The 20,188-nt window shown below is 46.0% G+C and overlaps 4 protein-coding genes across 5 annotated transcripts; 3 read left to right on the top strand and 1 right to left on the bottom strand.

Moving 5' to 3' along the window:
• Nucleotides 1-173: 173 nt before the first annotated feature.
• On the top strand, nucleotides 174-6,725 carry znf628 (zinc finger protein 628). The gene is made up of 9 exons (XM_085917839.1): nucleotides 174-392; nucleotides 842-1,386; nucleotides 1,708-1,780; nucleotides 1,915-2,847; nucleotides 2,936-3,106; nucleotides 3,223-3,547; nucleotides 3,806-3,960; nucleotides 4,031-4,273; nucleotides 4,362-6,725. The coding sequence occupies exons 2-9, from the start codon at nucleotides 989-991 to the stop codon at nucleotides 6,132-6,134; spliced, it is 4,071 nt and encodes a 1,356-aa protein (XP_085773965.1). The 5' UTR covers nucleotides 174-392; nucleotides 842-988; the 3' UTR covers nucleotides 6,135-6,725.
• Nucleotides 6,726-6,881: 156 nt separating this feature from the next.
• Nucleotides 6,882-9,022, top strand: nat14 (N-acetyltransferase 14 (GCN5-related, putative)). Its single transcript, XM_085918854.1, has 4 exons — nucleotides 6,882-7,036; nucleotides 7,394-7,524; nucleotides 7,662-7,967; nucleotides 8,051-9,022. The coding sequence occupies exons 2-4, from the start codon at nucleotides 7,444-7,446 to the stop codon at nucleotides 8,483-8,485; spliced, it is 822 nt and encodes a 273-aa protein (XP_085774980.1). The 5' UTR covers nucleotides 6,882-7,036; nucleotides 7,394-7,443; the 3' UTR covers nucleotides 8,486-9,022.
• Nucleotides 9,023-11,865: 2,843 nt separating this feature from the next.
• necap1 (NECAP endocytosis associated 1) lies at nucleotides 11,866-15,881 on the top strand. The gene is made up of 7 exons (XM_085919156.1): nucleotides 11,866-12,015; nucleotides 12,671-12,771; nucleotides 12,934-13,038; nucleotides 13,235-13,316; nucleotides 13,413-13,521; nucleotides 13,625-13,772; nucleotides 14,570-15,881. Exons 1-7 carry the CDS (start codon nucleotides 11,915-11,917, stop codon nucleotides 14,674-14,676), a joined length of 753 nt encoding a protein of 250 aa, XP_085775282.1. The 5' UTR covers nucleotides 11,866-11,914; the 3' UTR covers nucleotides 14,677-15,881.
• On the bottom strand, nucleotides 15,714-18,663 carry mfap5 (microfibril associated protein 5). Of its 2 annotated transcripts, none has more exons than XM_085919157.1 (7): nucleotides 18,542-18,663; nucleotides 17,394-17,458; nucleotides 17,224-17,256; nucleotides 17,101-17,139; nucleotides 16,548-16,635; nucleotides 16,399-16,472; nucleotides 15,714-16,330 (listed from the first exon to the last, which is right to left on the bottom strand). In XM_085919157.1, the coding sequence occupies exons 2-7, from the start codon at nucleotides 17,434-17,436 to the stop codon at nucleotides 16,218-16,220; spliced, it is 390 nt and encodes a 129-aa protein (XP_085775283.1). In that variant the 5' UTR covers nucleotides 17,437-17,458; nucleotides 18,542-18,663; the 3' UTR covers nucleotides 15,714-16,217. The 2 variants fall into 2 exon arrangements, with proteins under 2 accessions (XP_085775283.1, XP_085775284.1); XM_085919158.1 differs by lacking the exon at nucleotides 18,542-18,663 and adding an exon at nucleotides 18,041-18,534.
• Nucleotides 18,664-20,188: the final 1,525 nt, after the last annotated feature.

Here is a 20,188-nt window from a genome sequence, read left to right as displayed (position 1 = left end):
TGCCCACAATATAAAATTCTCTAGAGCGTGACTGGAACGTGTGAATTATTTCTAACACGGCTTACGAATGAGCACTACATTTCCCAGAGAGCTTTGCGCCAAAGCCAAACGATTCAGACTCGACGTTTTAGTGACAGAAGAAAAAATGAACTTTTATTTCATTGTTTGCAAACTAGATCAATAGGTTTGCTCGCTATATTAAAACTAGGGAAAATACATGGGGAAGAAAAATTGAGCACAAATGCGCTTTTGTAGGAAGTAGCAAGCCAATTGGAAAAGCTCGTCAATTGTCTCAAACGGCCAATCGCTATGGTTGTTCTTGGAGGGCGGCTTCGGGTGGAGAACGTTAGTCTGTGCTGTTTATTGTTAAGGTTGTGTGGATTAGCACTGCGGTATGCATCTCATTCTCATTTTATCAAAAATATCGTTTACGAAGGACAAGATATGCGACGAGTTTCGCCCTCTTGCCGATCTTCATGCATGTAAATATCGAGCATTATATAGACGTGGCTCTGCTTAGACGAGAGTCAAATGCGGGCCAATAAGTAACGCTTACTGTTTTGTTGACACTGTAAAGAAAAAAAAAATTGTGAGTTTTGTGTTTATGTTTTGCTATCAGATCTCACTTTAGGGTCACGCGAGGACATTTTGTGTGATGCTAATTTGTGTTTGTGGCTAGCAAGCAATAATATGCTGGGAAATAACAGCGAGTAAATATAGTGGAGAGTTAAAACTCGCAAGGGAGAAATGAGGCGGACTAGGGGGGGGGGGGGGGGGCATTGTTATTTTACCACGTGTGAAGAGTTGACACCGGATTATTATATTTTTTTCCCCACGTTAGCTTTCTGTGGAGTTGGACTGGCAGCTGCTGCTTCCGGTGGTGGGACGGGATTCCAACTCTACAGCAACAACAAATAAGGATGGAGTGGATAATGTGTAAGACTATGTTCCAAAACTGATTTGCATCCAAGGAACACCCTCACCTGTTATGGCGAACTCTGTGGCCACTCTGGTGGTCCAAGCAGAACTCTTGGCTCCACAATCCTCCGCCTCCCTCTCTCCTTTCCCCTCCCTCCTCGGCTCAGGCGAGGAGGGTGAGGATGACCGGGAGAGAGATGACCTGGTGGAGGGCAACAAGGGCATGGTGGGCAGCGTGGAGGTGGTTCTGGACATGGAGACCTCGTCGGTGTCGACCCAGCAGGCCGAGCAGTCCGAACAGTCCGAGCAGTCCGAGCATCCCTTCCAGTGTCTGGATTGCGGCAAGAGTTTCAGGTGGTCGTCCCGGCTCACTCACCACCAGCGGAGCCACAACAATGAGAGACCTTACCGCTGCAACCTTTGTCCCAAGGCCTTTAAGGGCTCCTCCGCGTTACTCTATCATCAAAGGTACTCATATACTTGGCCTGATATATTTTTTAGTTTGGTCAGCACTCCTTTTTAGGCCTTCACCTCATGCCAAAAGTTAGGCCAAGAGGTTTCGGCCCACTCATGACCTTTATGGGAACAAGTCCAATTGAAAATGGATCCATGAGTGGTTTATCGCACTGCCAACTGATTGCCTTTGGTTGCACTCTAGTACAGCTCTCAGGACACATACTGTATTACACAAGGACGTGAAAATAGCACAGTGCATCAGTGCAAACAAAGTATGGGAAGGTGTGTGTGTGTGTGTGTCATGTTTTTTTTTTTTTTTCCCCGTTTGTTCAGGTCTCACTCAGGAGAGAAGCCTTACAAATGTCAAGATTGTGGCAAAGCCTTCAAGCGCTCCTCACTTCTCCAGGTGACGACCTTTACGTGAATGTTTGTTATGATGCTGGTGCTCGGAGACCAATTATTAATGTTTCACAAATATACGTGAAATTGTTTGGGGTCAAAAAAATATCTAACGTGGCTCAATTTGATCTCCACCTGAAGGTGCATCAGAGTGTCCACACAGGAGTGAGAACATTCTTGTGTCCGTATTGCCCCCTGACTTTTAAATGGAGTTCCCATTACCAGTACCACCTGCGCCAGCACACCGGCGAGTGCCCGTACCCGTGCGACACGTGCCCCAAGGCCTTCAAGAACTCCAGCAGTCTACGGCGACACAAGAACGTCCATCTGGGTCTCAAACCTTACACCTGCAACGTGTGCAACAAATCCTTCACTCAGTCCACCAACCTGAGGCAGCACATGAGGATCCACACGGGCGAGAGGCCCTACGTGTGCGGCGAGTGCGGACGCAGCTTCACGCACTCGTCTAACCTGGCGCTGCACAAGAACTCTCACTCCAGCCCGGCCGCGGGCGGCAAGGAAGGCAAGGGTGGGGAGGGCGGAGGGCGGGGCCGCGACATGGTGGAGGTGGTGGTGGTCAGCTCGCAGGAAGAAGCCACATCCATGTTGACGACTATGGTGGGCTACGTCAACCAGGAAGGGGGCGATGGAGTCGGGGTGAGAATGGAGGAAGTCTTCTTGTCCACTTCCACATCTGCCCAGGATGCAAACCTACTCCCCGAGCTCAGCTCGGTTCCGTCGGGGGAGAACGCGGCCGCATCCCGGGCCATCGGGACGGAGGTCCACCTGAGCACGGACACGGGCGCCAGCCTGCTGCTCTACACCTGCGGCAGCTGCAGTCACACTTTTGCTACACGGACCGACTTGGAGGAGCACCAGTCCATTCACGTGGCTTCGGGGGAACACGGCTCCGGTGGGGAAGCGGCACCGGCGGAGGTAGGGGACGGATTGGTCGGGACCGGTCACCTGCTTGCTGACTTTGAGGAGGTGGTTGAAACGACCGCAGCGGCTGAAGGTGCGCACACAGCAGAGGTACTCCTCGGACTTGCTGACCCAGCTGATGAAAGTAATTCAGTAAGTGATGGAAACCGAGCCAAAACCGTCATAAACTTGAAAATGTCCGAATTTTTACAGAATGTCTTTCTGTGGTTACTCCTTTTAGAGTGTGGGCGCCACCCAGGCCCAGTTTGATCTTCTGCAGAGCTTCAACAAGGTGATTCAGAGCCCCAAGGCTGTCGAGCCAGAAGCTCCAACCGCATGGGCAGGGCTGTCGTGTGGCTACTGCAATAAATCTTTCAAGACCAGCGGAGGCCTCAATCGACACGTGTCACTGGTGAGGATGTTCCTCAGAACGCGTCTGCTACTAACGACGCTCTGCAAGACGTTGTCTATTGACTACCAGCAGCCGTTTAATTCTCTTGAAATAACCCGCTTGCGTTCTCCATCCAGATGCACTCCCTCTCGTCCCAGTCCCGCTCCCAGTTCAGCTGCTCGGCCTGCGACCGCTCCTTCCCTCTGCTGTCCTCGCTTCTCACGCACCAGCACTCCCACACCCCCGAGCAACGTCTCCTGGCCGAGGCCGAAGCGGAGATCGTGTGCCCGCCTTCCCTTTCCTTGTCTCTTCCGCTGCCCTCCTCTCCTGACAAGCAGCAGGAGGAAACGAGGGACATTCAAGCCGGCGTCACAGCCGTCAGCAAGGAGCAGGAGGAACTGCCCGCCAAACTAGCGAAAAACTCCAAAAAGGCCAGCGGGTGCAAAAACACCAGCGCAGGAGGTAATACAAATAGAATTACACACAGACGATCCAATTGTGTCAAAAATGACGACCTAGGACGAAAAGACCTTAATCTTGAATATATTGTGTCATAATACTAACCCTGAAACACGTCCATCAAAAAATAGCAGCAACTCCAAATTGACATTCCAACTCGGACGTAGCGAATGTCAAAGCCGGCGAGTGTGTAGCGAGAATGAGTCAATGCGTTCCAGCACGGGTGGAAATTCCCACTTCGCTTTCTTTCCTTTGGTACAGAGCGGCCGTATCGCTGCTCAGAGTGCGGGAAAGCCTTCAAAGGTTCGTCGGGGCTCAAGTACCACATGAGGGATCACACCGGGGAGAGACCCTACCGCTGCACAGAGTGTGGAAAGAGTTTCAAGAGGTCCTCGCTGCTCTCCATCCACCAACGGGTGAGCAAACTCAAAAATATTTGGCTGAGTTTTTTTTTTTTTTTTATATGGTCCTCATCTTCTCGCCTAGGTGCACACAGGTGTGCGGGCGTTCCAGTGCCCCCACTGTGCTCTGACGTTCAAGTGGAGTTCGCACTATCAGTACCACCTGCGGCAGCACACGGGCGAGAGACCCTACGTATGCAAGGAGTGCGGCAAGTCCTTCAAGAACACCAGCTGCCTGCGAAGGCACAGCCAGATGCACTCGGGACTGCGGCCGCACGTCTGCAGCATTTGCTCCAAGTCCTTCTCGCAGACATCAAACCTTAAACAGGTCAGCGCCGCGTTCCCCTCGACCCAGTTTGATTCATTGTTCGGCTCTTCATTTCCCCCCCCCCCCCCTTTTGAACTCGTCTCCTCAGCATGAACGCACCCACTCGGGCGAGAGACCCTTCCGGTGCGGCCACTGCAACAAGTGCTTCACGCACTCCTCCAACCTCCAGCTGCACCTTCGCACGCATTCCTCGCAGAAGGACTTCAAATGCCCGTACTGCTCCAAAGAGTTCGTCATGCACTCGTACTTGCAGAGGCACATCCGGACGCACGGCGGCACCCTCCCGCTGCCGTCCGGCGAAGGTGCCGGTCGGGACGGCGTGTCGGTGAAGGCCAGCATGGGAGGGGTCACCACCACCACCACGCTCCTCAACCCCATCACCTTGGAATCGTCGGGAAACAACGGAAGCCTGATCGTGTCTCAGCCGGCTCTCAACATCCCTGTCAACACCTCGCAGAACTATTTCATGATTCAGACGGCCAGCGGCTTGCAGCTCATCCCTTTATCAGGTCCGGCCCCTCCGCCGGCCCCACCTCCGCCGCCCCCGCCGCCATCCCAGCCCCAAAATTTCTACCTGCTCCAGTGCCCCTCGACCAACGGCTCCCAACCGAGTTTCATTCTGGTGCCCACGGCCAACCGGCCTCCGGCAGCCCCGGAGCCCGCCGGCGTCCCCGTCTTTCAGACTCTGCAAGCATTCAACAACCAAACGCTTGCCCAGTTTGCAGCCGTATCGCTACAACACCAGCAGCCCCGCGTCATTCTCACCAACGATAATAAGAACACAAACACGCCCGTCGCCTCTCTCCCGCCTAACTCTTTACTCCGCAGGCCCATTTTAGGGAAGAGCAACCGGACAGCAAGGGGCAGAAGGGGCCGCAAACCAAAATCAGTTCTTCAGAAAATGGCCGAGACGCCGAGCGCAGATGCAACTGACGGTAACGCGGGCGGCGTGACCCAGCCCGACGGTGCCGCCGCCTATTCCAGCTCATCGCCGTCCATAGCATCAAACTGTGCACTTTCTCCGTCTTCCACCGCTGTCGCATCCACTTTGGGATCTCCACAAGGCAGCGTTTCAACATTACTTCCTTCAACCCCCAACAACAACAACGCCCAGACGGAACTGACCGAAATCAATTCGGCGAGGACCTTGACCGAGAATCAGTTTGTGTTCTGTTTCGACAACGAAGGCCGAGCGAAGGAGGGGCTGAGTGTTGACGAGGGAGGCGAGTCGTTTGTGTTGCAGTTTGAGGCAAATGCGCAAGGGGATGCTGACAAAGAGGGAGATAAAGGCGGGATGATGTCGCTTCTCCAGGAGTGGGGTGGGGAGAAGGTGGGCCAGAGTCAATCAGGAGAAGAGTGCGGCCAGGGGGGCTCTTTCGTCTTCCACTTTCACGCCGAGGAACCGGAGAGCGATCGGTCCCAAGCGGGCTTCAGCCAGGAGCACGAGAACGGCTTGGTGCCACTCCACAGTCAGGGTGTGGTGTTTGGAGTCGGCGATGAAGGCAAGATGGAGCAAGAAGCCGGGGAGGGTATGCAGATGATAGCCTTGATAGAACGGGAGGGCCCGATGATGGGAGAGGACGGCGCCGACTGCAGCGCAGCGGCTGGTACCGGGGGAATCTTCCAACTGGAAGGAGGGGATGAGATTGTCATCATTGAGGTGAGCACCAGTAACTTAATTGAGGAACGGATGGAGGCGGTCGTCGATGCGGACGTTTCGCAGAGCAGCGATGGGAAATCGGAGGGCGGAAATGAAGACGCGAAGGAAAAGTCTTCCAAAGAAAACTGTGCGGATGATACAGAAGGCGCTGCAGTCGGAGATGGACTTCTGCCTAAGAGATGCACCACTCTTACCAATTGAGATGCAAAGCTCGCATAATGTTGGGCCAATTCAGTTGAAATGTCAGAATCCACCTAAAATGCACTATAACCTTTTCAGGTGAACGTAGGAAAGGCAAGACCTGTTGTGAGCAGCAAGTTGTGCAAAAAGTACCAAAAAACCTGCAGAATTCATAAATTGAGAGAAGGTCAAAGTAAGTTAGGTTTTTTGTTTGTTTTGTTTTTAATAAATCATGACTGCACTCACATTTTAGGTTCATCCTGAAATTTCCCCTGAAAAACCCCAAGGGAGTAGTGTAGAAATAGTAACCGTGTAGGTGAACGAATGGACAGGTGCCTCACTTTACTAGCACTTTACTTTCAATCTCCTGGAACTGATAGCATGCAGTTAGGGCAGCAAAATGTGACGTCATGCCACAGTGCCACACGTTAGAAATGTTATACATTCAAATAGGCTGGGCATGAACGTATCTATTGTCCTTAATATATTAGTTGAAATGACACCATCAAAGCCACTCAATGTATTGTTGAGCTAAGTTTTTGTGAATATATATATATATATAAATTGTCAATTTGTTCACAATCTTCATAGTAGCTTATTAATAAACGTCTTCATGAATAAGATGGGTTTCTTTTATTTGTTTTAAATAAACCGCATCAAACTCAACGGGAGTTAGATTTTGCGTTGCGTTGCCATTCACGTAAAAATCCTCGCAGTGCGGAAAGTACGTACGCAAATGACGTAAGCTTCCATGTTGGAAATGCAACTGCTAAATTAAGACGCAGAAGTGTGTATCCAGAATAGCACAACTGAGAATAATTCACTCCGGTCATTCAAATAAACGAAGCAACACTCCACGGACTTGATAATATCAAAATACGCATTTTTCCTCCGAACATATTTTTGGGACGTGCGTGAAGAAGGTAAGTTGGACTGGCGGCAATTGGGGTTTTGAAAAGGGACCGTAAAATCACGTCGACTGCCGACTTCGCCTTAAATGGTCAGTCTTGATCGCAAAGCAAACAAGAAGCACACGATTTTATATTTCAGTAAGTAGAGTAAAAGATGGTTTATTAATTTGTACCGTAGTGGTCATGTCAGTAATAAATGTGCAGCATATCAATGTTGTGCAGGTGATGAGGTACATTGAACGCGTCTTCTCGAATGCTTTTCAATCGGCCGACTAAAGATGCTATCCACAGTGCATTCTGCATTGTAAACACGAAAAAATAATAATCTTGTGTGTCACTTTAACCTGAATGTTGTTTTTTTTATTGTAGGAGGGTGCTTTTTTTAGGGACTAGCGGATGTTGTCCAACTCCAAGTAACCATGGTGAGGTTGGACCTGGATCAAGTGGTGCTGAGGAGGATGAAGGAGGATGACGTTGACATAGTCAAATCTCTCATAAAGGTCTGTTTAAACGATAAATAAAATCAATCTTACTGACAATATTTTTTTGTCCTACAGCCCCGCTGAGATGTAAAATGTTAGAAAAGTGCTTAACATTGTGGCTGCTGTGTCAAAATGTTTATGTGAATTTATTGCAGGAGGGTTGCCAGGGCATGGAAAACCGTCTCATCCTGCACATCCTCACTCGTCCGCTCTGCCTTTTCATCCTGGCAGTGTTCTCATCCGCCCTGCGCTGCCTCATTCACTCCTTCATCCTGGCCCTGGCCATTCCTGTCTTCCTGCTCATTATCTACCTCAAAATCACCATCCCGCGCTCCACGGGGGTTCTAGGCTGCAGCCGCCCCTCCTGGGACTACGTGGGCAGCAGTTTCAGAGGGACGGACGATGAGATCCTGCAGAATCCTTACTCGAGGATCAGTGGCAAGAAAGTCACAACAAAGAAGGTTGGTTGAATAGGTGACCAAATGATTGTAACATTTACTACAGCAAATCTATAGTAGTGTTTTTTTCCTCCCATCTTTTTTAGCCAAGACGCAGAACTGGAGCCAATGAAAAAGACAAGGAAGCGTCAAAGGAGCCAATCACGCCGGAGAGGGAGCAAGCGGCGGGTCTGGTGTGGGTGGCAGAGAGCGAGGGCGAAATCTTAGGCTGCCTCTTCCGAGAGAGCGAGAAACGAGCCGGCGTCAGAAGGTTCTGTCGGCTGGTGACGGGCAGTTGGTACCGCAGGGAGGGCCTGGCGCGCAATTTTGTCCACAGCCTGGAGCACAAGGAGAGGGAAGCGGGGGCCTTCCGGGTCTACGCGCACGTGCCCTTCCCGTCCAAGGTGGGCGAGGTCTTTTTCAGGAAAATGGGTTACCTGCAGCTCGGGGAGGAGGCTGAAGACGAGGACGGACAGCTGGAGAATCCGGAGAGAGGCTTTCTGGGATTTCCACTCACCAAAGTCTTTTACAAAGACTTGTAACGCGCGAGTGACTCAAAGGGACGCAAACTGGACGTTTCATCTACAACTCACGGAAGGATATTGAAGTCAGCTAAGTATTATTTATACACATTTTATTTATTATCTCCCCCTAAGAATGTTATGCTGTCACACGTGCAAGTTTGTCTGTTGTCTCTCTTCCGTTCCATTTTTTTTTTGTCGTTTAAAATGTTTTTTTTTTAAATATTTGTTGCTTTTGCAATCAGATTAATGTGCAGGACATTTTCCTATGACAAAACAAAAGGCAGTTCATTTGACAGGTAAGTTTTACATTTTAATTCATAGAGACGCAAATGGCTGATAACACCTGTGAGCTTTCTCTAAATAACACAAGGGATATAAATAAAAAGAAAAATTCGTTTCCTCCCCAAATTTGCATGACGGCCACGTTATGAACACAAAAAAATTGAAACATTGTCTCCTGCATTCATTTTACTTTGTAAATCGCTATTGTTATTTATTTACAAACTCACTGATAAGAATCCTTTTCGCTCTGCCCTACAATTTTCGGAGTTCCCTCCTCGGCCCATGCCCGGCTCCTAAATCAAGTGGTTCCCTGACAGATGGATAAACAAACCGACCAGCGTTGACTCGCACGCTCTAGCTAAATACCGCACGACTAGACGAACCTCAGATGGTGTGAGTGAGCGTTGCATCAATCAGCCACCACTTTCCGACCGCAGCACCGACGGGATGTTTGTACCATGCTAATGTGAGGGAAAGCAGGTTTACCTCCCATACATACTCCTCAAACGCTCGTCCACGCATTTTTTTTTTTCTCACTTGTACACGGGTGAAACACTTACATACACCGGTAGCAGTACTATGCTAGCCATACACATTTTTTCTCCTGAAACCCTTCCATACACACAACTAGGAATGGGCAAGTACAAAGAACGGGCCAATACCTGCCTTTATTTCAAAGTATTAGGTTCTCATGAAAGATGCCGATACCAGGCACCGATACTGAAAACAAAAAATGAATAATAATTCGACATTAAGTCTTCCTAGCCAATAGTTGGCGCTACCCTGTGGTCGTTTGATTCACCAGTGAAACGTCATCAGCGTCAGCAAGACAAAAAAGTCCTTGTTTGGAATCATCCGTCATTGTGTTCATTGAAATTGTATGCATTGTATCATAATGGTATCAGTACTTGGTATCGGTGCATACTTAAAAGTGAATACCAGACATCCCAACTAGTGAGATGTAGCCCCTCATAATCTCACCTGATGTGAGCTCGAACACGCAGAACAACACACACCCTGCAAACTCGGTATCGTGCAAGCTGCACTTGGAAGCCGTCGTCCTTTAATTATCTTTAATGAAAAAGCTTCGACACCCGGTAACACCGCACAGTTGTTACAAAATGCTTGGTCAGACTTTTTTTTTTTTTGGGTGGGGGTGCGTCAAAGCTGTTGTTTGTACTTTTTCGGCCTCTTTTCTTCTCTATGCCAGAAAGCAAACACCTGTTAGCGGGGCCCCCGTGCCCGCCCGATCTGGGACTATTACTGTTGTCAGGAAACAGATGTGAGTTCACACACTGGAAAGAAAGTGTGTTTGTGACTGCGGTCATGTGTGTCTGCACGGTATGGCTGTGTGCGAGCGCACCGGGCCGGGCGTGGGCGTACTCGGAAAGTGTGACTCTGCATTTCTTACACTCGGGCCCTGGCGAGGGGTTAAATGCGCTGCTATGTCTGGCCGGGAGAATCTTCTGCATGCATCTACATACAAGAAGATGTGACAAAAGTACTCACACGCTATACTTGTGTAGAAATACAAATACTCCCATCAAAAAAAGACTTTTGAAAGTAGAAGTACTGATTCAACTACTATAAAAAGTCTACACCCCCCCCATTCAAATGCCATTTTCTCTGATAAATAAGAAGAAAAAAAACGTCACCATAACTACAACCTACACATACAACTCAATTTTTGAGGCAATGTAAAAATAAACATCTGAAAGTATGTGGTTGCAAAAGTGTGCACACCCTAAATGCCATGTGGCTGTGTTGACATTTATTTGTAAGATAAAATGACCTCGGTCGAGTGCGGTCAACTTGGGAAGTGGTTCCAAAGAGTTTAGTTTGGCATTCGATCAGCAGAAAGAACACGGGTCGGGCGCGTAAGATCAAACGAGCAGAGAAGTCGGGCTCGGTGCACTTGTCTAGTAATGCGGTATGAAGTGAGGCCGCACACATGAATCAGACTCGAATTAGGCCGCCGCACAATAATAGGATCAATTAGATAAATTTGTTCCAGATGATGCACAGCACGTCGTCTGTGTGAACGGCATGGCCATGCAGAGGGCCGCTAACATCACACACACAATTTAGCTCTGAAAAAACATCCACCCTGGGAAAGGGTGAATTCCCCTGACCGCAGAGCGCACGAGAGTGTGAGAGGAGTCGTGGGCTGGGCCCGAGCTAAAACAGACAGACGGAGCAGAGGGGAAAAGACCGACACTGATGAGAACGCGAGGAGCGACCGTGCCTCTGGGGCTGCGGCCGGAACGTCCGGTCTCGCAGACGTGCCGGGCGCGAGTTGACAGTTTGGGAAAACCCTGATGGCAAGGGCGAGGCAGTACATGCCAGTCCTCTGAGGTCTGGGCATGCTTATGGTTTCACCATACTGTGGTAGCGTGTGGCACTGGAGAAAAAAAACAACAACGACGTAATCAAAACTGCCAAGCATAACAGCCAACTAGATTTGAAGTCAGTTAAAAAAAAAAAAAAGATCCCATTACCTACACCATGTGTCCTCATTTGGGTCTCTAAATACTCAGGGCCTAGATTTCACAAAAATTGTGTTCTAAGTTCACAAGGTAAAGTAAAGAGGAAGAAGACATTTCCTCGAAATCCAGAGGTTAAGACATAAATAATGGCATTCAAATTGCTATATCAAATGATTCTTGTCACATCTATGGCACACCAACAATAAAAGCTGTCAAGCACAAGAATGTATTTTCTGATGCTGAAATTAATATTTAATTCAATTTAGGACAGAAATAAACAATTTGCTTTTCTTTGACTAATTTGTCATTTGTTGTATTCACTCTTATTTCAATCTGTGTTAAAATTGAAAAAAAAAGAAGGCATTTTTTGTAGCAGCATTGACACCATCCTTGTTTATTGATAATACCGTAATGTCTGTCTTAGGTGACACAGGAAATTATTCAGTTCAAGCAGAGTGCAAAAGTAGAAATAGCTTATCAATGAGAGCGTTAACAGCAAAAATCAAGCAACGTCTACATCATCATGTATTCCGCATATTATCACACAATAGTGCCTGAGAATAAATAAAGAAAACAAAATGCCGTTCTACTCGATATATTACGGTCACGCATTGACCGCACGGACTCACAATAACACCGACACCGGCGACGGCGCTCACCGACGGAATAACAAGGCAAGATGGCGACGGAGGGCCAGGTCGAATACGAATCTATCCTCTGTGTCAAACCAGAAGTCAACGTATACCGAATCCCACCGCGAGCATCCAACCGGGCCATCAGGTGAGGCCTGACTGCAGGGGCACGCACGGCGCCAGCGAGCTGTCAGTGGACGAGCCCGTTACCTGCTAGCCGACTCAATGTAGCGTCAAGCTACCGGTTAGCCTCCTTCTGCTTATTTTAATTTCTTTTAATTAATACTCCGTTTCTACAAATTTGTCAGAAATACACAATCATATTTGAGATAAATCTATTTGTACACGGGCCAATATTTGTGTCTTATTCAAGGACACTTGAAAGGGATTGATGCTCAAGTAGAGATATTGTCATTGAAGAGTGACACAATCTTATTTCATACATTTTCACTCACTCAAGCTTTATCGTAGTGGCCATAACCAAAACTGAGATTCCCAATCGCTCCATTAGCAGGCACCAGGCAGATGATGTAGTAATTCGGCTTTAGGTGTAGTGAGTCACGTTTTTTTTTCTATATATTACATTACGACCACCAATTTATAACTTAAATTCCTAATAGTCTGTTGTCTTTGATGGTACATTTATTTATCCAATCAGATTTGAGCTTTCTTATATTCAAATGTGAATCCAATATGCCCATCGGTTCAAAATCAGTAGTGTTGGCTGATGTAAAAAAACACAGCAAGCTTAAACGACACACGTCCATCCATTGCTGTCCACACATGACATTGTTCCGTCCCAGGGCGGCTGATTGGAAGCTGGACGCTCCCGACTGGTCGGGACGCATGCGAGTGGTGGCTCGGGGGAAAGTTGCCTATGTCAAACTGGAGGACAAAATATCCGGTGAGTGAGAAGCAGCTGTTTCTTGGGTATTGTCTGATGTTCTACGGCAGCCCAAACTTTTTTTTTTTATCTTCCTCCAAGGTGACCCGTCGCCAGCTGGCTCCATCTTTTATTGTGGCCTCATATTCTAAAAATTGATTTTCTTCTCTGTCCAATGTGCAGGGGAGCTTTTTGCCCAGGCACCCGTGGACGAGTACCCGGGCATCGCCGTGGAAACCGTTAGCGATTCGAGCCGCTACTTTGTGCTCCGCATCCAGGATGACAACGGTGTGTCATTAAATTCCTATTTAATTTCTATATCTGTTTTGCGTGTACATTTCAAGTGACAAATTATTTTACTTCCTAAACATTTACATTTGGAAATTACTTTCGATACCTACCTTGAGTTCAAGCGCTACCGAAAGATATTTCATTTTAAGACCTTTGTATTATTTATTTTTTTTTATCACATTTTTTGTTCCAGGCCGCAGTGCCTTCATCGGTATCGGGTTTGGAGACCGAGGGGATGCCTTTGACTTCAACGTTGCACTTCAAGACCACTTCAAGTATGCGGCCTTTCAAATTTCAATCATCATAGTTGATTAAAAAAAAAAATCTGTTTTATGAAACCATTTTCTATCTCTGTCCTTTTATTTCTGAAGGTGGGTAAAACAGGAAAATGAATTCAGCAAACAGGCGCAGGCTCCAGACTCCACCCCTAAACTTGACCTGGGCTTCAAAGAAGGACAAACCATCACGCTCAACATTGGGGTAACTTCATTTGAATAAATTGGGCTTATTTGGGCCCTACTCGTAATTCAGAATTCTGCGCAGTCCCACATATACTAACCCAAATGTTTTACCTCAATCCAAGCAATCCAAAAAAAAGGATAGGACTCGCCCGCAGAGTTCCGGCGGCCTCGGTCTCCTTCCTCCTCCCCCCGGAGGCAGGCTAGGCCCGCCTCCGTCCTCCCGATCTAATAATCATAACACGCAGCCATCTGTGGGAGGAAATGACACAGGTAGGTAATTGTACGCTTCCGTGGAAACGTTGGTAGAGGTCATACGGCCAATTAGCCCGTCTCTTGTATTTTTGTTTTTCTTTCATGTCAGGAGTATTTTGTGTACCATTGAGGTCACCAGGTGTCTTGCTTTTTAGTTAGCGTGTTCCTTTTTTTTTTTTACTTGCAATTTTTATTGCCACCGAGTCAGAGGAAAATGATTTATTTATTGAAAGAAGTCGTGAAATAGCATCAGCGGACCGGCGTCAAGCTGTTGCTAGTGGAAGCTTTACAAGCGTACTTTTGGGGATGGCAAACACACCGCAAGGTTTGAACACACTGGAATTTGTGATGAATTGGCTTTGTTACCTGATATTCAAAACCTCACCACCTGGTTTCATTTTTATTTTTATTGAACTAAATCACAACTAAGATGACCTGAAGGGAGTTTCCATAAGGAGCCTTTTCAGTTCCTTTGCATTAAAAGTGACCTGACAGAGTGGCCAGTCTAAACAAATTAAATTCAAATTGGAATAACTTTATTGGTCCTCTGTGGGGAGATTGATTCGAAGCAGCCCTGTATATAAAATGAAATCTGAGTTTTTGTTGGAAATATAAAAGAAAAACACATAGTTGAGATACAATAGAATATCTATATTTTCTTTTTTTGTCTCATCTGTTAACTCGTTCACTGCCATTGACGGCTATAGACGTCAAAGTTCCTTTTTTTTTTTTTTTTTCTCGGATGGCAGTGAACGTCTCAATGACCTGGCCCAGCTATTGGCAGCCGCTAGCTTTACCATATTCTTCTCCGCCAGGTTGCTTGCTGGATCTGGACTCCAGCAACTCCAATTTGGTGGCGCCATCCAATCCGCCTGTGACGGCCGGCTCCGACCTGTGGGGAGACTTTGACTCCCCAAAGTGAGCAGAGTCCCGCTTGGCTCTTCCTTCCCTCTTCTCTCTTCTTCTCTCTCTCAGTAACATTATGCAGCACTTTTGGCATCGTTGCTTTCCCCTTTGAGGGGGGTCCCTACTGCTCTCCCTGCCGAGCAGGGTAAACCCTCACTGAGCCCCCCCCCATCCACCCGCCACCTCGTGTACTGTACAAATGAATCAATATAAGTTCTAATGCTGTTAGTCTCAAACCTAACAATTTGTTTGCCCCCTCCTTTTTAACTGTGAACATTCTATAGAAATGTGATTAAGGAAATATAACAATGAATGCAGTTTCTGTACAGAGACTATTTATTTTCAATGTGTATAAGTTTGTCATCTATGTTGTAGCTTCTTATTTTTTTTTTTCCTATTTTTTGGGTTCAGTAATATGCACTTTGTGTGTTAGTACGTCTTAATTCAACACCGGCATTGTTCTATTACTCTGCTAGTTTACCACCATAACCTTGTACTTGAAAGAAACCTTCAGTGGGTTCCCCAAGCGGTGCTGCTGTATGGCGCCCCGCAGTGGACTCTAAGGGCACAACAGCAATACTAGCAGTGTAGACAGCATAGAGCAGCTGCTTTGTGAAAACTAGCGGCCGACGTAAATACGTTGAGAGGATGAAGATGGCAGCCAAGTTGGATGTGATTTAGTGGCTGTTGGGATGTCAGCTAAGCTCATTCACGACCTCTGTCTCGCTTAGTGATGTCATCATTCTCAGAGTGGGGGGGTTTGTCGTCGTCATCAGACAACCCGAAAAGTTGTGCCACCAACCTCATTTGAACTTTTTGATGTATGTCAAGTGTTTAATTTTGGACTGATGCATTATCGGGACCACGCTTTTTTTGTGAAATGCGTTTCTGGTTATTGTGATCTTGTCGTGTACATGCAGATAGATTTTGTCGATTCGTGGATGTCGCGATGGATGTTGGCCGGGCATCAACCCTAACAAAACGTTTTACCGTCTGTGATTTGTTATGTATGGAAATGAATATGCAAAGGTAAATATAAGACAGAAACAATGCAACTGTTGTGCATTTTATTTGTTGAACAAAAAAAAAATGTGCGAGGACACAAAACCATTAATTGACTACATGTAAGAAATCCTGGATTATCAGTGAGCACCTTGCAATGTCAAAACGACTTGTGCGATGACTGGACTTGATATAAAGCCTTGTGGAAAGCTGTTCAAGCATTTCTTCAATATTTAACTTTGTCGTATTTTTGTCTTGCTAGTGAGGACAAAAGATCATCCTCGTGCATGGAGCTTCCGTTGGGTATCCGGGAAATGGGCAAAAATACTCCCAACTGCTTTCCATAGTGCTTTTTCAAGGATCGTAAATCCTGCTAGACATGATCCATGAAATGTACGGTATTCACGGGCAATTGAAAGTTAAAACACATCAACAAATATATGAGTCAGCACACGTTGAGGAGACCCCCGTAGGTGTCAAGCGTGAAATTTATAGTGTTATGGGCTGTTTTGCTGACGACGACACCCGGGCGGGTGGCCGTATCCGAGAACCCCGTCAGGCCTTGTTTGCCCAAGTTTTGGGGTTGCCACGGCGATTGCGGCAGCGTTTCCTATTCGACGATCTCGTGATGCGCTTGGGCCACCCGGACAATTCTCTGCACAGCTCGACTGTCGGACAAAGTCCCAGACGGACTCGTGTTAGTGCACGGAGAGTCGGTTAACGGTAGCCGCCTCACCTTTGAGATTCTCCTCGTCTTTGCACACCGTCCTCGTGCAAATCTCATTGTTGATCACGTAGACGCGAGGGACGCTGAGACGCAAACAGAAAAAAAAAATAATAATTACTGAGCTGATCTTTGAAGTCAATTCGCCCACAGGTACACACCTGTAAATGCAGCGTCCCCCCAGGCATCTCTTCAGGGGCCGATGGACCGAATACATCCTGGTGCATAGATACATCTCCTCCCTGCAGTCTGCACACGCGTACGCAAACGTCACACTTGAGTTGAAAGCAGAGGACTTCATAAGAAAAAGTAGTACGGACGTCATGAAAAAGAAACTTCAAGAAAAAAAATAATGAATTAGTTTGTGTCACACATTCTCCAAGAGCGCACGTGCTGCTCAATCCGGTGTGCACGCTTTGGCCAGTAGGGGGCAGTATAAAATCGACATTCAAATAGTCTGGACTGGAGTCAGGGCTCGTCTCTTGGCTTCTCAGTACGGCAGTAATATTAGTTATTAATTGCAGAGGGAAAAACGATATTGTGATATTATTTTGCTAGGTGTGTCGAGTTATTGCAAGTGCTCTTTGCCTTAATTCGAAAACAACAGCAGGAATGTGGGCGTTAAAATCAGATGGCACTTTTTCTTTTCTGAATGTATTTATATTTTGTCACTTCCTACCATTGGATACAAAATAATGTGTCTGGCACACTTACTGGCTGGCAGGGGGGTCCCAACAGGTGCCTCTGTGGCCTCTGGAGTAAAAAAAAATCAAAAACAAAAAGATCAAGTCACATTGCAAAAATCAAATAAAGAGGAAACTTTTAAAGGAACATTACCGCTCTCCTGGGCTTGGACTACAGCTGCGAGTGCTTTGGAACACACAGAAAGGAAAAACAACATGAGGGAAGTCTTTTTTTTTTTCTTTTTTTTTTTTTTTAAAGCAACAAACACAAGGGCGACTGAGGATAATTAAAACAGATTTGTGTGTTCTGTTTGGCAGCGTTACCATGGAGACCGCAGAGGAGCAGGACCACTGAGAGGTTGCCCATTGCAAGAGGTGAGTTTGATAAACTAGGAAAGAAAAACATTTTCATATATTTGTGCTATTATATAAAAAGTCTACACACCCCTGTTTAAATGCCATCGTTTTGTGAAACCATATATAAAAAAAAAAAATAGAACGCCCGAACCTTTTCACTGATTTAATTATTTTAAGAATTTTTCAGAGAGGGGAAAGGAAAAATGACTGAGATAATGTAGTTGCATAAGTGTACACACCCTTTTATAACTGGTGATGTGGCTGTGTTGAGAATGAACTAATCACATTAAAATAGGCGTCAGGACACATCTGCCACCATTTAAAGTGCTTCTGGTTAACCCCAAATAAAGTTCAGCTGTTTTGCTAGGCTTTTCCAAGTTTTTTTTTTCTTTTCATGAAAGTTTTGAAACAGATTTTAATCAACCCACCCACCCACACACAACATTTTTGCCATCCTCTGATTGGTTGGTCTGAGCAAAGTTTGTTTACAGACAATTTTGATTAGTAAAACATATTTAAGGCAAATTGCACGTTAATACATTTAATCATCGGCTGGATGATGACTATAATATATTTTTATGCATTTTTGCAAAGAGTTGTTTTCTGTCGCTCACCAAACTGCATCTCATTCCTCTCGCAATGTGTCAGAGCAGCTTAGTCCAAGTTGTGAGTTCTCTCAAAGGAATGTGTTGGTTGGTTTTTTTTTTTTGTTTGTTTTTTTTCCCCGGGTGCCCAATATGAGCACCTCCACCCTTTCTTCTGTTACACTCTCACATTCTTTTATAGATTTTTCTTGATAGGACGAATCAACACTTTCCTATAAGTCACTTTCTAAAGATCACTTTAGACACAGCCTGTTGAGCATGTTGGTCTTATGCTTTGAATTTACACACATTCTTTTAGCATGTTTAGCACTTTTTTTTAACTCACTGAATCGGTATATTTTGTATCTTTCACAATCTGTACTTGTTTTCTCAGGATAATTAATAATAGTAATTTGATTGCAAGCATAGATATCACAATCAGTCTGAAACATCTACAATCTTTAACAATCTTCTACATATAGTTGCTATTTAGTGCCCTCAAAACTGAGAAAAAAAAAAGACAATACTCACAACTTTAGCTGTTGTCCGAACCTGCTTTTGTTTAACGACTTCTTTGTCCTCTTGTTGGTTTCTCCTCCTTCTCTTCTTCTCACTCCTCCTCGCCTTCTCCCTCCTCCCGCATCCTCCGTCCCTTCATTGTTTTCACCATTTCTCCCTGCCCCATTCCAATAAGCCTAATTAATAACACACTGCCTTTGTATTTGATTAATGCAATATTTTAATCATTCTTATTTCAGAAGATGTCTCAGTTTATCATCGGAACATTAGAAACACACGTTCATACAAAATGTAAAAAACATATTGAAATTTCAGGAAGTATTTCTTATTTTGTTAGCGCCGTGGGCTAGTGGTTAGCACATCTTTCTCAAAATTTGCAGATTCGGGTTTCAATTCAAGACAAGCAACCGTTCGCACTGTATTGATTCAAGCAAATATTGCTATAAAATTTTCTGAGAGTGCTATAAAGCTGTAGTGTCTAACTTAATATCTATTTAGATGGCATCTACAGTATATGGGACTCTTTTTGACACAACCAGCAGGGGGCGCCAAATTATCAATGATAGTGGCACTGAAAGTTTTATTACTGGACTTCAATAAGCCCACAATGCCGGAACTGGCTAAAGTACCCATGTTTAGTGGCCAACAAGTCTCTTAAATTGTGTTTACTAAATGCTATTACTGACCTAAAATGGCCACCCTGTCATTGTCCAGCTTGTCAGCAAGCTCACATAGTCACACTCACAATTCAGCAGACATAAAACATCTCGGATGACTTTCAAGAACGGGACATCCATCATTTCCCCCAGGCACATCGGGGTTACACAGAGTGCCTGATGGGTGGGGATGCTTGCTGGTGTGGTGGTGGGGGGGCAGTCTGAGGGGCCTAACAAGGTCGCCGGAGAGACTCTGATGACAGCTTGACAGATGGAGAGCAGAGCAAGCAAAAGACAAAATCCAACTGGGACGATCCGTTCTTTGCTCGTGTCGAACCGACAAGCCAGAAAATCAAACTAGAAAATGTTGCGAGACAAAAACAAGATGGCCGTTGTGAAAGCAAGGTTGGTCAGATGCAGTGATTGGTCGGTTTTACTTACTGATTCAATTTGGCATAAAAAAAAAACAACTGCGCTTTTGTTGGCAATCTGCAGCTAATAATGCCGCTCAAAGCTCCTCATCTTTTTTTCACAAATAAATGAGTTTAATTGCTGCAATATTTGCAAACAGAAAGTGAGCATCTTCCACTACCTCTGTTAAGGTGGTCAGGTGACGCACGAGACATGCCGGAACGTAAACACATGATAAACTCTCGGCTCGTTTATTACTCAGACACGGTTTGTAGCCGCATGCCAGCGCTGCAAGCACACGTTAATAACCCGCCTTATATTTCCCCCCCTGAACATGCTTCCCATTCTACGTCTCCCTTGAGTCCTGTGGAAAAATGTTTCACCATTGCTCCCCTCTGAGAGAACCCCAAATCCGTTAGAAAGTAAACAAAGCCAAATGATAGCAAAAGGTTGGATCGTAGAGAGAAATTTGAATATGTGATGGCATTCGTTACGGCGAGGCTGCATTTTAACAATTTGCAACTCTGTATTTACTTCCCCACCACAGCCATTAATCAGGTTATCGTTTCACGTCCATACTGAGAGAAGTGTA

This window comes from Syngnathus leptorhynchus, chromosome 8 (genome assembly GCF_054491065.1).
Source record: "Syngnathus leptorhynchus isolate UIUO chromosome 8, UIUO_Slep, whole genome shotgun sequence".
In the NCBI taxonomy this organism is placed as follows: Eukaryota; Metazoa; Chordata; class Actinopteri; order Syngnathiformes; family Syngnathidae; genus Syngnathus; species Syngnathus leptorhynchus.
Note: the sequence above shows the minus strand (reverse complement) of the source record. Positions and strands in the feature narration are given on the sequence as shown.